Here is a 15,228-nt window from a genome sequence, read left to right on the forward strand (position 1 = left end):
TTACAAAAATCAATTTGTACTATTTTTTCCGTTAGAATTACTTTATTAATTAAAATTTTATGAACTTGAAATTTTTAGTCGAATACATTGAACTTTCTCTTATTAATCGCAATAATTGACCTTCTCATTTTCTCAGATAAGAATGGATGTGGTCATGGTCGTATAAGATATGAAATTTGATTAAAACACGTTACTGAAAGAAAATCACGATTGTTTTATATTTAATTGGTTTCTATTTTACGATAACATATCCACGTGTGTATGTAATTTGACTTCATTTTCCCTTTTTTTTGTACCTTAATTCTTATCTTACTGCAATTTTTTTTTTTTTTCACTCGAAATTTATTGAAATGCCACTTTGGTTCCATTTCTAAGTTTCATAATTACTTTTTGCTATTTCTTATAAAAAAATTAATCTTAAGCCTATTATCACTCTACAAGTGAACTTATGATGCATCATATTCCTGACACTGAGGAATCATACAATAATGGACATAAGAAGGTTGAAATAACTATGTAAGTCTTTTCGGCCTAAAAAGTGGATTGCTAGCTACTCTCCTTTAAAACAAAAAAACAAAAACTTATGGTGACGCATGAATTTTGTATCAAAATATTATGAGTGTTGTCCATACCAACTCTAACTCAATGGCGCCATTATTGATGGTGTAAACCTAAGTTCAACACTCAATGTAAACCTAACAAATAAAAACTATAAGTATTTTTTTTAATTATTTAGCATGAAAATTCCCATATCTGTACCAATTTTCTTTTTATTTAAGATTAAGCTACACAAATACAGATGACCATAATCTAGTAAGATTTGCTAATTAAACTGATTTATATAAAATATAGCATTATGTTTCTCTCTCTTTAAAATCGAATATATAATTTATTTTCCTCTCTGAATGCTGTTGGATTCACATTTTACACAATTCGAGTTGACGAGAAAAAAAAAAAAGAAACTTCTGAAGCCCAGCCTACTGTTCCAAAGTTGGCACCGCCTGTCAGGGTTTCTGCTTTGACAGAAGAAAATTTTAGGGCCCATAAAATTCTTAGCTTTTCAAAATAATTACGTGGGCCTCTTCTCTCCGGGTATTGCTGACCTCCCTGGTCAAACGCCAAGACTCAAAACCCTCCCGAACAATAATACTTGTTTACTCAGATAATAATTAAGAGTTCCTTCTAAAAATTGCTCTTTATCGATTTATAGAATTTCCTATTAATAATAAAAAATATTTGTATTATAATTTACTTTACAAAGATCATTTATATAAAAAATCAATTAAAATTAAAGTTGTTTAGTTATCTAACTGCATAAAAATAGATGAACGAAATTGGTAAAATCATCATGAATCGTCTATGTATTTACTATAATAGATTTGCTAAGTGACTTTAGTTTTAATTCATTGTTTATGGAGATGATATTTACAGAATGATTTATATCATGAACGGTTCTAATCATAAGCACAAGGTTCTGTGATTTGAACACGAAAAAATTTGAGTAGGAGTATTAATTTAACTCTTTATCATTTTTTTAGTAGCCAAGCATTGTACCCTTCCCAATATCTGAATCGAAAATTTCATAATATATTTGCTCATACTATTTTCGGGAATTAATTTATATTTCTCTCACATTCTCAAGACTCGCTGTTATCATTATTAATTTTCATTTCTTTTACATATATATATATATATATATATATATATATATATACGTATATGTACATGCAAGCAGAATGAACTGAGATATCTGCATTTGGTTTTGTGGTTATATGATGAATGCGTATTGTAGCTGATGAAGATCATGTGTGGTTATTGGTTTATGTTAATTCATGATGGTGGGTAAGAATTAGATGAAGCTGTACGTTTGCATGTGCAGTTTATTGATCGATTTGGTTGGTTGTTGAGAAAACTATGATGGACAAATAATAACAATATTAACAAAAAGGGTGAAGTAGATACTTTGATAGGTTTGGGTGCATTGTATGTTCCATTTTCCACAACATGTATTATATTAATTAGGGTTTAATGTGTTGGTTGTTTCAGTGAATTTGTAATTTCCGTTAAAAATTGTGTTAATTAATGTAATTATTGTTGCAATGATTTTAGGACTGAACTATGTCGCTTTAGGATATGCCCTAACAAGGGCATAAGATATGTTCGATCTGATTCCAAGTAACAACAACACAAGAGATTGAGCTGTCCGAAAGACGTTATATTGATGCAATGCAAATATGTTTTCTTGCTCGTTAGCGCTTTACCAATAACATAAAGCTTACTGTATCTCCATGTTTCCTAGAACTACATCAATTGTGAATTTCCTTTTGATCAATTTTAAGGTGTTCATGTTTGCCAACTCTAAATGAAAGAGATACTTCTACAACCGCCTGAAGCCAGCTAAACTTGTTTGGACATCAATTTACAGAAAGCAGCACAAGAAGGTAACTAATTCCTGAATTGATCAGAAAAAAGAAAAAAACATGATTTATCACTTGTAGTACTAGTAAATCTCTTCGCTTTGGTGCTTCGTACGTTGCTAATTTATGTCTGAAAAACAGTACAAGGACATAGCTGCGGAAACTGTGAAGAAATGCCGTCGCAGCACGAAAAAGACATACTCAAGGTCCATTGTGGGGAGCTACATTGGAGGTCATACAGAAGAAAAAAAGTGAGAAACCTTAGGTTCGAGACACTGCAAGAGAGGTTGCACTTTGGTAAGTATATGTTTTAGATGTTAAATTATGTTGTTGATGCACAAAATCAAGTCGATCTTGGACCAACGTAAATCCAACTGTGAATCACACAAACGCACAAGAACACAAAGATATATCGTGGTTCACCCCAAGTTGAGGCTACGTCCACATTGGTATCATTTTGGTTTCACTATGTAAATTGAGGGTTACAATGTACATGGAGATTATAGAGGCTAGGGTTCCCTTTTCTATCATTTTCCAATGAGGATGAAGGACCCCTATTATAGAATAAGGATTTCCTTTACCTCCTACATACATAATAGGCTCGGTCATAAGGCCCAAATACTAAGGCCTAGTATATGGTACAATATATGTCATCATTAATCAATCTTATGAACAAATATAGGCTTAATTAAGAAGCAATGATTAGTAGTTTATAATTATATATATATATATATATATATATATATCACTTGATCATGTATGCAGTCTGCAGTGAGATTAAGGAGAGGATTAAGAAAACCGAGGACGAAAAGAAGGCACAGAAGGCAGAAGTAATGGCCAAGTCACAAAAGTCTCAAGGCAAAGGGAACTTGCCAAATGGTACAGGACCCAAGGGCCCCATGGCTGGTGGCTGGCAGGCCAAGGGCAAGCGCTGAACTTGATAATCTCTGATGATTGATAATTGATTGTCCTGGATCTAGTCTGGTTTGTTCTTTCATGGAACTTTTATCATTGTTACAGCTGAGTAGGTAAATAAAGGAGTGACAAACTGTCTGCATTTTTAGCAGTAAGTTAAAATAACAGATATGCTTGAGAGTGTCCGATTGCATGAAAGTCTTTCTCTTAGTTTTAAAATTTGTTGATCTGCAAGTATCCCGATCACATGAAAGTCCGTATGCTTGAGAGTGTGCGTTTGCTGCATGAAAGTCCTTCTCTTGATTTTAAGATTTGTTGATCTTGCAAGTATCACGATTACATAAAAGTAGTTTATCTACTTTAAAAGGTTAAAGTAAACCTTGTTTTACAATGATTGGCATGCTTGAAAAGTAAAATCAATTGGATTAATCAATCTTAGTCTTGGGGTTTCTTTTAAAAGTGGGGAAGTAGGGTATAAATAAAAGTAAGCAAAGCAATAAAAGAACCTCAGATCTACCCAACAAAACTCCACAACCGCATAATTCTGATCGACCAACATAATTTTTTTTTCCAAAAGAAAAAAGGTTAGCATGATTCCTGCAGACTGATTTAGCTGTTTCACCCTCCATCGTTCTCAAATTGCAAATAACACTGTTAGTTGCAGTAGCAAATAGTCTCATTTTATCAAGATATCATTTTCGTATATTGTCGGTACTTTTGATATATTATTAAGTTACTACGATAATAACACTATTAGAGAACTTCCCTAAAATGTCATCATCGAATGAAAAGAAGAAGAATCATGCAGCACTAGCTAGCTATATATTTCATGTTTAAAGGTAGGGAATAAAGTGGAAACTTTTAGAATTATGATGGTAGGAAAATCATGAAACAACAAACCAGATTACTTGCTTTCCACAGATTTAGAGGATAAACTAATTTTTTTAGACAGATACAAACAAAATAATTCAATCTTTAATTGCAGATATTTTCCTTTTCCCTATTAAGTTTCTGCTTGGAATTGGACCCCAGAAGGGAGCCCCTTCCACGTTAAAACGCGTACAAGCAGTCCATTACATTTAAAAGCCAAGTGTTATGCGTCCGTTTCTTTTCTTTTTATATCAAGAAACGAAAACGAAACGGTAACTTCCAGTTATTGGTCACTCGGTCGAAAACGAGAGTCCACAGTTGCATGGTGTCCCACACCCAACACAACCAATCCACTCAAGCCACGTCGATACCTTTCCAATTCACCAGTGGTGATCACGTGCGATGGCACGTGACTGATGATGTGGAGAGCAATTATTGGCCGTAAAACACGTGCAGGTGTTGGGCTCAGCAGCTTATGGAACAGCCAATGACGGAGACTGGCGCAGTTGGAAACCGGAAAATGGCGAGCCCACCACTTTCTTCCACTCTCCCCCCTCCATTAAACCGCCTTCCCAACAACTCCATTAAATTCCCAGTTCCCAGCGAGTTCCAGAGAACCCCAAAAAACAAAAAACACCATTTTTTTTTTTTGGTCGCGAAAAACCAAACAAAATGCCTGCAGAAGATGTGGAAAACAGGGGAGTGAAAAACCGAGGAGGACAGCAGAGCTACTCGTCGTCCTCGTACGCGGTGGAGAACGACGAGGCCCAATGGACTTCTTGGCTGGTGCCGATGATTGTCGTGGCGAATATCGGTGTGTTTCTGGTGGCCATGTACGTCAATAACTGTCCCAAGAACAATTATGCGGCGGCAGAGGGGAAGTGCACGGCCAGGTTTCTTGGGAGGTTGTCTTTTCAGCCGTATAAGGAGAACCCTCTCTTCGGCCCTTCTTCTTCCACGTAACTTTACTTTCTCTGGTTTTCTACTTCAGTAAATTCATACCCACTTTCCAATTTTCTGCTTTTTATTTGTTGGTGTTTGTGTTTTGGTGGTTGAAATTCTGGTCTTTGGGATCCACTTGAAATTTTAGTGATCCAGTTTTGCATGTTGTTGTGATAATAATTTAGCTGAATTGGGAGATCAGATTGGGAAACCTTTTGATAATCTGGGGCATATGTGATTTGATTTTTGGTGAAAATTGGGATCATCACTTGGAGAGTTGCTATTGACTTCAAAAAAGTCATCTTGCGCTCTTGGAAGTTCAATATGTTCTTACAAGGACGGAGTGAAGGATGACCTTTTTGAAGTGACAATAATACTTTCATTGCTTTACATTACATTACGTACCCATCAAATTATGACTTAGATTTATTTTCTAAGACAAAAAACGAACTCCAGTAACTAAATTTAAGAAGCGGGAGGAGGGCGGTGTTCGTGCAAATTTCCCTATTTAGTTTCAATGCTGAGAAACCCCTAAGAAAATATGTGAAATGCTTCAACGGTTGTAGCAAGTTCTGGCAAACTGTACAATTTAGTAGCCATTGGATGCTAAACCTCGAGCTTGTGAAAGCTAACGGCCGGAGACAAGATTTCAAGCATCCCAAAATGTCAGCTTCTTACACATGCTTATTAATATTAATGTTGTCAGAAGTTTTTGGCTCTTCCAATGGAGTTACTGACTAAGTTGCACATACTTTTAGAGCTCATTTGGTCTGTTTTGAATTTAATTTCAAGCAACCAATCTTTTATGTTATGTTTTCATTTAATTAAGGCGTTGTTTTTTACTAGATATTATACAGCCGATCTTATTTAGTAAGATAAGAATGAATTATCTGTTATTGTTTATGTAAGCTGTGATATTGATTAGGATTCATACAGCCAACCCCACTTAGTGGGAGAAGATGACGGCGTCTGTTGTTTATGTTTTCAGTTAAGCTACCTTATTATATCTAATACATGGTTTGTCCTACGTTTAAATGAAGATTAGAGAAGTTAGGAGCTTTAGAGTGGACAAAAGTTGTGCATAAACATCAGGGATGGAGGCTTGTCACTTGTATTTGGTTGCATGCTGGCATAATCCACCTGGTTGCCAACATGCTCAGCCTCGTCTTCATCGGAATCCGCCTCGAGCAGCAATTCGGGTTTGGTATGTCTCACATTTTCCTACTTCTAAATACATGTCAAAGCTGAGGGCTCGTTTGAGAATGATTATGCAGAAATGATAGTATTAGTTACTCATATGTCATATAATCGTAATTTGGCAGTGAGAGTTGGAATTGTATACCTATTGTCTGGATTTGGAGGGAGCATACTTTCTTCGCTTTTTATTCGAAAAAGCATCTCGGTTGGTGCCTCCGGCGCTCTCTTCGGGCTTCTTGGAGCAATGCTTTCGGAACTAATTACCAATTGGACAATCTATACCAACAAGGTTAATCACCTCAACATGGAATTAGTACGGGCATTGTTATTAGCACTTGCTAATTTGCTTTTGTTTCCACAGGTTGCAGCCCTTCTCACACTTCTGGTCATCGTTGCCATCAACCTCGCCATTGGAATTTTACCACACGTTGATAATTTTGCTCACATTGGCGGTTTTCTTACCGGTTTCCTCATCGGCTTTATCTTGATGCCCCGCCCTCGCTTTGGGTGGTTGGAGAACCCGAATGTTCCTGCCAGAATCAGTGTCGTCAAGTCCAAGTACAAGGCGTACCAATATGTGCTATGGATACTCTCTCTCGTTCTGCTCATCGTCGGATTCACGGTTGCATTGTCGATGCTCTACCGCGGAGAGAACGGACATGACCGTTGCCGTTGGTGTCACTACCTCAGCTGTGTTCCCACATCTAGATGGCGTTGTGAAGAAAATTAACACTCTTATGTAAACTTTTAATTAGTTGTTTTCGAAGGTTAGAAACTGGTTTTCTCCTTGCAATGTATTTGTCGTGGATTTGGATATTCAAATTTTTTTCATATGGTCCTGTTCGTGATTGCAGTTATTCTCCTTTAAATTGTTTTGAATTAAAAGACCTCTTGCTTGTTAATATTTCGAATTCTAAATATGGAGGGGGAAAAAATTAGGGTAAATTAAACTTTACCACATCAGGTTTGAGGTCTATTACAACCTCATACAACATCTTCAAAACATTCCCCTTTCATACCTCAAGTACTATTTGATTTCAATATAATACATCCGTTACATTTTCCATCAATTGATTCGTTAAGAGTTGACGTTGTTGCCACATTTGTGCTGACATGGCTGCCAAATTTGTGTCACATGGCAAAAAAAAAATTATGCATTTAAAATAGGGGTGTGCTATCCACACCCCTTGATAATTTATATCCATTGATATTCTTCAATTCATCTAATCCGACGATCAAAAATTAAAAAGGTATGTGAGAAGTAAAATGAGGTGTGTAGATATCACACCCCTTAAAATATTATAATAATTTACCCTTAAAAAAATAAAAAATAAAAAAATAAAAAAACCCAGAAACCCATTCCCACCCCTCTGGCGACCCACCTCCCTAGAGACCTAACCTTAGACTGCTCGCTCCACCAATCCCTCGAATTTGACCACGTTAGCGACCTCACATCCTTCAACCCTTTCCTTTCTCCTTTCTCCTCTACCTCCTTCCCGCTCCCATCCAAAAACCCCAGAAAAAATCGCATCAACCACACTTTTATTCCTAAACTATCCTTGACCCCTCTCCAAATTTACCATTTATGCCGTCCTCTATGGAGCGCTCTCAGACGTGAACTGTCACTACTAGAAGAGGCTTGAAGCGGAAGCTCAAAGAAGACTTCAGAGATGAAAAGCTCAAGGGTGACGATCACCCAAATCTCGTCGACCAGGTTCACGATGGCATGGGGAAGGTTGCGGGGGCGTCAGTCGTGGAGAGAGAAGGGAAGGAGGGTTGTTTAGGGGTTGTGGGGGAGGTGGGGGTAGGGAGGGATGGGGCCCGTCGGTTGTGGAAAGAGAAGGGAGGGGGGGTTGTTTAGGGGTTGTGGGGGTGGGGAGGGATGGGGTGTTTGGGTTGCAGGGAAGGGGAAGGGCTCGGGGAAGAAGATGGTTTTCTCTCTCTCTCTCTCTCTCTCTTCTCTTTTTAATAGGTTAAATTATTATAATATTTTAAATGGATAAAAAAAAAATTTTGCCACATGGCACAAATTTGGCAAACCACGTGGCACAAATGTCGCAACCATGTTAACTCTTAACAGAACAATGAGTGGAAAATGTAATAAATGTATTATATTGAAATAAAATAATACTTGAGGTATGAAAGTGAAATATTTTGAAAATGTTGTATGAGATTAATAGACCTTAAACATGAGGTGGTAAAGTGTAATTTAGCCAAAAAATTATTTGTGCAAAAAAACTGTTCTGAAAACACAAAAAAGTGGAGAAAAAAAACATAATGATTTGGCTTCGCCCGGGTTCGAACCGGAGACCTTCAGTGTGTTAGACTGACGTGATAACCAACTACACCACGAAACCAAGTTGTCACTTTTGTCCTAACACACCAATTTCACGCGTGAATTTAATTGTTTGACTTTTTTTTTTGGGTCAACAATTGTATGGCTTATTCAGCATTCATGAAGATCCACACGTTCTTTGTTTTACACCAACCCAACGATCACATCAATATAAAAACGCACTCGGTGCTTTTGGCTACATCAAACCTAGTACAGTGAGGTGTAGGTTGATGGAATTGTGCAAAATGGGAAGCCGAACATTGATGATGATCGGGGCGACCCTAACGTTGTTGTTTTCATCGGTGACATTGGTGTCTAGCACTGAAGAATGTGCTTCCGTGACGTCACTTGTCGCCACGTGCTACACGTTCATCACGTACGGGACACCGGACCCGTTTCCGGGGTCTCCGTGCTGCAATGCTATGGCCAGTCTCAAAATTATTGCCGACACCATTGAAAACCGGAGATTTGCATGTAGATGCTTGATGGGCCTCATTGCAACGTACAACCCAAATGCCTATGCCATTGCCACTTTGCCCGACTTTTGTCAAGTCTCTTTGGGCTTCAACATCGATCCTAATACCGATTGCAACTAGTAAGTCTCACATGGCTACTTGTCGAGAATAAAGTTTTTGCAACGGATATGTTATTGTGATGGTATCTCAAGTTAGTCAAATATTATTATGTTTAACTGAGTGATTTGGTGAGATATCCTCACAAGTCACAATGACATCCCGTGTAAGCAAAGTTCTCTCACAAATTTTGTTTATGGTTTTGGTTTGGGATGGATGTGTAATGATGTTTACATGATGGTGCAGCATACTGTGAGTCACAAATTTGACCAAAATAAAGAGTCGGCATTCAGCTGCAGAGGAGGGAGCTAGGTTCGGTTTTGAGGTTGTTAAAAATATGAATAAGTGATGATTTTAGTATTCTATACATAGATCCTGCTGATTGTACAAATTATGGAAATAATTATGTTAAACAAAACTTATTTTTTTAATAAAAAGGAAATTAGTTGGTAACTTCATCACGGAAGTTTACTATTTCGGAGGTCAGGAAGACTCAGAGGCATTTAAGCCTCTTTTTGGCCAATATCGCGTGATTCATCAATGTCAGGAATCAAATCCAGGACTTACTCTGTGAAAAAAAGAACTGAAAGTCGTTCCTAACCATTGAGTCATCCCGTGGTATCATTCCTTATCAATCTAAACTTTTCGAATAATTATTGGTTAACGGTGCTCGGATAAGACAAGGCTATCTTACCTTTTGCAAAGTAGCAAAACAAAAATTGGGAACATAATGAGCCAAACGGGAAGCTTTTGGTTCACGGGGTCCAAAATTATTCCACGACCAAATATAATAAAGAATGTTGCTAATTATGATTTGGTTTGATTTGGTTGGCAATATGTATCAATCAATATCTATTCACATTTGGTGCATTTTGTCACAGACTCACAAACCCACAGAGGACAGAAAGGGTCAGTGATTCGTAATCCCAGCAATAAAGTGAAAGGATTTTCTCCGTGAACGTACAGTGCGATTCGATTCATGCATGAAAATCGGAAAGAATGTTTGTGTTGAAAATGACTTGGTAGATTATCACATGAATTTGGATCTTCTTTGGACCTTACTATCCGAAGTTTAAAAATTAGGAAATTTGGACCTTTTAGTTTGAGTGAAAGAACGATCGAAGGTTATGGTTTGTGTGAGATGGGTTAGCGGAATGAGTAAATAGAAAACGTTGGATTCAAATTGAGTAGTTTGGATTGTCTAGTCCTTGAACTCAGGACAGTGAGATCCGAAGAGGATATCTGTCCATATCATATATATATATATATCCCCATCACGTGATATCAGGTGTCAAGGAACACTTTTCTCTTGCACATGGATGATACATCCTCACTCCCTACCCACATGATGAGTGAGATGCGGAGGCCGGGAAATATCTCTGGTGTAATCAAGTTATTCTTTGGTGCAAGACAACCAATTCGTATAAAAAAAAAAGGTGATCCCGAGTCAATAAGGTTTTCTGATGTGCAAGGATCGGAGAAAATGTATATCGTACTCAGCTCTATCTTTGCTTTGCAAAGACAGCCAATTGGTATAACAAAAGGGAAATTATTCTAAAGACTCGAGTGGGTTTACAAGCAATACCAGATTAAAAGTTCGATATGTAAACAAGCACACAATCAAAATTACATTGCAACGGAGTTTGAATCCATAAAGGTAGACTAACAGTTTCGGAGACGATGTTCATCATTGGACATCCATAGTCCCAAACTTTGATTTAGCAAGAACAGTGTTTGTACATCTAAGGTCAAGTGATTAAACTCACAAACATCGCAGCCATAAGCAGAAATACATATATAAAAGAAGACACGCAACATCACCGCGGATTGAAGCTTCCAACTCTATTCAGGCGGCTGGAGCTGGAAAAGGCTTTATTTCGGAGGCCACCATCTTCAGCGAAGCTCGTATCTGAATAAGTTCCTGCATTGCAAAACTCCGGAACAGACTTCTTGGTCAAACAGTATTTCTCAAACTCAAGTCTTTGCCTAGGGGCACTTTGTGACCTGACCTTAGCGCTGAATGATTCCGTGTTAGCCATGTAGTTAGGGTGACCGGCATACCCATTAAAGAAGCCCCACGAGCACTCACTCCTTGCTGGCGTGAAGTGATGACCTCTTCTACCACTGCTTCCAGGTCTAGTGGAGGCAGAAAATGCTTGTGGGCTGTTCGGGGCGGTCCTAAAAGCTGCTTCATCCGTTGCCAAGGGATGTTTCAGATATCGCAGTGAAACAGCGTTGATTGAAGCTTGACTTGGATTAAGGTTTGATCCTTTTGTCGAGCGTTTTGATGGAGAGTCATATGTCATAAAGTTTGGGTTGGAATGATCTGACGACACAACGCGATGTGCTGTTTGAAAGGTTTGGGGTCTACGTTGGGAACCCAAGCGAGGCTTCCAAGTATCTACTTCAAGAATTTTGTCAACCTTCACATCATCTGAGTGCTCATATCTCAGTGAACCATCTCGGCGGTTGTCCCATGCACTTTCTTCCATCCACTGGTCTAACCAACCTGATGCCAGCCGTCTTCTATCTAGATTTATGGTGTCCCTTACGTTTGAATTTGAACGGCATCTCTAAAAATAACGGTGTGCAGTAATTTGATTAAAATCCAAGTTTCATTTAAATTTTACAAATGAAATCGAGGTAAGTATCGAAGAAAGGAAGTTCAAAATGTCTCAAGATAAGATTGAACATCATTCACAGTGGTTAAATTTGATTGAAAGGAATCCCACAATTACATCTAAAACATCATAAAGGACAGGAGGCCTGAATGAAATCCTACACAGCGATCAAAGTAAATACCTGCAGTATTGAGGGCTCAAATTTGCTGCTATAAGTGCGGTGCTGGTATCCAATTTTGTCAGGGCTTTCTGGCAGCTGCAAGTAAACATCAAAGAAAATGAATACCAATTACGTTGCACCAAGCAAAGTTGGACTCAATATGGTGAATAGTAGTCAAATTTGTCCTTAAGATGAACCAATACAACACTAATCGCGGATTCATGACAACGATATAAAATCTGAATCAAATTAAACTCGACAAAAAGAATCAATAAATGGAATGTGGTAGGAGGAGAAGAAAATTCTGCTCACCGGGTGATACGATAGTGAGGATTTACTGCTAGAATGTAGTGTTTCAGACATGAGTGATTGACTTGCACGCGCTCGGGCTTGGACTCTGACCAGTGTCTGCATACGCCTGAGCATGTCTGCCGATTGCTTTCTCACAATGCGGCCTCTCACCAAAGCTTGAAGCTTCACCAGTGATTTGAGTGCTCTTAGGGCCCTTCTTGCCTTTTCACAGTTTCACAAAGTTTCGGACAATCGGACCATCAATATTGCAGCATACTACGAATTAACAAAATACGGTACAAAATACAAATCGAATGTATGAAACCTATGTATTACAATTACAATTTTTTTAAGTTCTTAACCGCAACATTGTTTACGGTGAATTTGAAAATTAGGTAGGACACACTAGCAACTCAACTCGAGTTCTAGCGTACAACTTTTAGAAAGCGAGAGGCTTGTGGAAGAAATAATGATATCACTCACAAAAGCATCCTTACCAAACAATCAAACAAAAGAAGGAACAAGAATATAAAACAAAAAACTCATCATCTACGTTAAATAAAGTCACATATTACACGCATGTTTGATTCTAAAAGTCTAAAATCGCTTTTGATTGACGTTATTGGCTCGTTTGGAAGTGTTCTAATCACCTAGCAAGAAAAACGCTTCCAACAAAAGAACTTATGAGTAAAAGTGATTCCTACAGAAACAGTCTGAAACGGGCCATAAATAAGAGCATCCCAATTGCCATTTCATCCAGCTAATCTATGCTACTTACTCAATTAATTAATCAAAGATTAAGGTGAATAAATTCCAACTTGATCAAAATCCACTAAAGTTTGAATTCGAACTCAAGTGGAAAAGAAAAAGCAAAGGTCGAAAAGTATGGGATCAGTTTTCTCCAAGTGAAAGCCATCATGTCACCAGAAAGGATGGAATGGGCCCACCAGCTTAGCCGGAAGATTATACCTAGGTCAAATTTCTACAAAATGACAGTTTTGTCCTTCCCCGTATAATCTGGCATTGGTGACAGGCTAAAAGCAGAATAGCATAGATTGTCCAGGACGAGAAGAGATGCTTTCCCGATCTCTTTCATCAAGATCATCGAATTAAGTAATTTAAATCTTTGAAATTTTTTACCATTAGACGAAATTTTAAAGATCCAGATCATTTGATCTGATGACTTTGATGAAAGAGATCCGAAAAGCTATCTCATCTCTTCTCGTCGAAGACGAAGACGAAGGATGGTTCTTAATTCTCTAATCAGCTGCGCCCACGTCATCTTGGACATTCCAAATACAAGTCCAAAAGACGATAATAACCCTTACGTAAGAAATAAAGAATAAATCCCCCAGAACAATGTAAGTACGGATTACACGTACGAATCTACAGTTGGTCGATGTACAGTAAAACAATTCTGCGGATATCGCAGGGAATCACTGCTCGAACACTCCGACAGAAACCCAGCGAGTTGACACATCAACAGAAACTGTGTCGGCGGATATCTAAATTTTAATTTGGAGAAATGCTAATACACTCTCCACAGCGCAACTCCCGTGAATTCTCTAACATTGATTAGATCTTTAACCACAATTTTTGTACAAATATTATAAAATATTTTGTCAAAATCATAAGACGTAAAAGAGTCAAACTTTGGGTGAGTTCTTTTGGCAATTATCTTTATAGAGGAAGATAAGTCAAACAAGAGATATTTTTTAGAATGACCGATACATACGATAATACATTACTTGTTATTATATAAATAATGCGATATGTGTTTTAAAAAATTAATAACTTAAAAAATAAAAAATTTCATCACTTGTGTGTACTATTCGTGTTCCCGTCGCAAAGAAAAATTTCTTGTGAAACAGAGTTAAGCCCCTGTTTGTTTTCCGAGAAAATCTACGTTTACGAAGCTTTAAACTTCAAAGACGGTCCAGCTTGTTTCCCGAGAAAACCTTTTGAAATTGGGTTACGAAAGAGGAAAGGAATGGAAGATCATTGGAAAAATGAAAAATTGACATTTCCAAAGGTAATTTCAGCTACAACTCAGGGGCAGAAACGGAAAAGAATTTCAAAAATGGGAAGTCACTCACCAGGTATCGCCGGAAAGCCGACTGTATCTTCACGGCGGCGAGATGGCGTCGGACAATTGACGGGGCCGCCGCGGGATGGCTAACTTGCGAGGAGGTCCCGGGTGGAGCACCATTAGTGAGGCGAACGACCTCAGCCGCCGCATGAGCCGCCGCGAGAGCGGCCTCAGCAACGGCGGCCGTAGCGGCGGCTACGGCAATCGCGTGCTTGTTGGCGTCCAGGCCCGCCCATCCTTGAGCAGCATCTGCTGACGCGGAGGCACCGAGCTTGTGCTTGTTAGACCCAGAAGTAGTAGTCTTTTGACTGTTTTCCTCGTTGGTGTGCTTGGTGGTCGGAGAAGGGTTGTTTTTGAAGAGTTTGCAGCCGAAGAGTCGCCCGAAAAAGCCCATTTCTCATGGCAGTAGGAAGAAGAAGTACATGAGACGAAGAAGTTGGGGAATTTGTGAGGTGGTCGTGAGTGAGAAGCCAAAAGCCAAAAGCAGATGCAAGCAGTGTTGGAGTGACAAGTGAGTAAGCGATAGAGAAGAAAGCAGAGATTTATGGACAAGTGTTTTAGTTTGGAGAAATCACTGGGGAAGATGGACAAAGGTTGAGTTTTGTCGCACAGATGGATGGGACCGGTGCATTAAAAATGCGAAAGATTTTTCAATGTGCCAAAAGACAGGTTCGATACAACAAGTGTAATAATATATTTAGTTGAAAAATTAACGAAAAGTTCAAAAAAATTTAGTTTTAATGAAAAATAAAAAAATAAAGATATAATAAATAATACTAGAAAAATATAAAAATATAATTTTTCATTAAAAATAAACAA

General features: G+C 38.1%; 3 protein-coding genes, 1 non-coding gene and 1 pseudogene across 4 annotated transcripts; 3 read left to right on the forward strand and 2 right to left on the reverse strand.

Annotated features, from left to right (window-relative positions):
- Positions 1–1,853: 1,853 nt before the first annotated feature.
- On the forward strand, positions 1,854–3,352 carry LOC137721115 (large ribosomal subunit protein eL24-like; annotated as a pseudogene).
- A 1,334-nt stretch (positions 3,353–4,686) lies between these two features.
- LOC137720999 (RHOMBOID-like protein 2) lies at positions 4,687–7,172 on the forward strand. The gene is made up of 4 exons (XM_068460129.1): positions 4,687–5,161; positions 6,185–6,348; positions 6,467–6,630; positions 6,703–7,172. The coding sequence occupies exons 1-4, from the start codon at positions 4,875–4,877 to the stop codon at positions 7,069–7,071; spliced, it is 984 nt and encodes a 327-aa protein (XP_068316230.1). The 5' UTR covers positions 4,687–4,874; the 3' UTR covers positions 7,072–7,172.
- Positions 7,173–8,624: 1,452 nt separating this feature from the next.
- TRNAV-AAC (transfer RNA valine (anticodon AAC)) lies at positions 8,625–8,698 on the reverse strand. The gene has a single exon. It is a non-coding gene; the product is annotated as a tRNA-Val (tRNA).
- A 223-nt stretch (positions 8,699–8,921) lies between these two features.
- Positions 8,922–9,272, forward strand: LOC137721117 (putative non-specific lipid-transfer protein 14). Its single transcript, XM_068460229.1, has one exon. It carries the CDS (start codon positions 8,922–8,924, stop codon positions 9,270–9,272), a length of 351 nt encoding a protein of 116 aa, XP_068316330.1.
- Positions 9,273–10,945: 1,673 nt separating this feature from the next.
- Positions 10,946–14,999, reverse strand: LOC137720564 (protein IQ-DOMAIN 23-like). The gene is made up of 4 exons (XM_068459646.1): positions 14,417–14,999; positions 12,342–12,542; positions 12,051–12,125; positions 10,946–11,821 (listed from the first exon to the last, which is right to left on the reverse strand). Exons 1-4 carry the CDS (start codon positions 14,801–14,803, stop codon positions 11,066–11,068), a joined length of 1,419 nt encoding a protein of 472 aa, XP_068315747.1. The 5' UTR covers positions 14,804–14,999; the 3' UTR covers positions 10,946–11,065.
- Positions 15,000–15,228: the final 229 nt, after the last annotated feature.

The sequence above is a fragment of the Pyrus communis genome, chromosome 16, assembly GCF_963583255.1.
Source record: "Pyrus communis chromosome 16, drPyrComm1.1, whole genome shotgun sequence".
Taxonomy (NCBI): Eukaryota; Viridiplantae; Streptophyta; class Magnoliopsida; order Rosales; family Rosaceae; genus Pyrus; species Pyrus communis.

What these genes read in the sequence shown, in the direction of transcription:
- LOC137720999 (XM_068460129.1), top strand. Translation starts at nt 4,875, where the DNA reads ATGCCTGCAGAAGATGTGGAAAACAGGGGAGTGAAAAACCGAGGAGGA. An exon ending in TTCGGCCCTTCTTCTTCCAC is followed by an intron (nt 5,162 to 6,184) that starts GTAACTTTACTT and finishes GTTTAAATGAAG; the next exon opens with ATTAGAGAAGTTAGGAGCTT. An exon ending in CGAGCAGCAATTCGGGTTTG is followed by an intron (nt 6,349 to 6,466) that starts GTATGTCTCACA and finishes GTAATTTGGCAG; the next exon opens with TGAGAGTTGGAATTGTATAC.
- LOC137721117 (XM_068460229.1), top strand. Translation starts at nt 8,922, where the DNA reads ATGGGAAGCCGAACATTGATGATGATCGGGGCGACCCTAACGTTGTTG.
- LOC137720564 (XM_068459646.1), bottom strand. Translation starts at nt 14,803, where the DNA reads ATGGGCTTTTTCGGGCGACTCTTCGGCTGCAAACTCTTCAAAAACAAC. An exon ending in CGGCTTTCCGGCGATACCTG is followed by an intron (nt 12,543 to 14,416) that starts GTGAGTGACTTC and finishes AACTGTGAAAAG; the next exon opens with GCAAGAAGGGCCCTAAGAGC. An exon ending in TTGAGCCCTCAATACTGCAG is followed by an intron (nt 11,822 to 12,050) that starts GTATTTACTTTG and finishes CGTTATTTTTAG; the next exon opens with AGATGCCGTTCAAATTCAAA.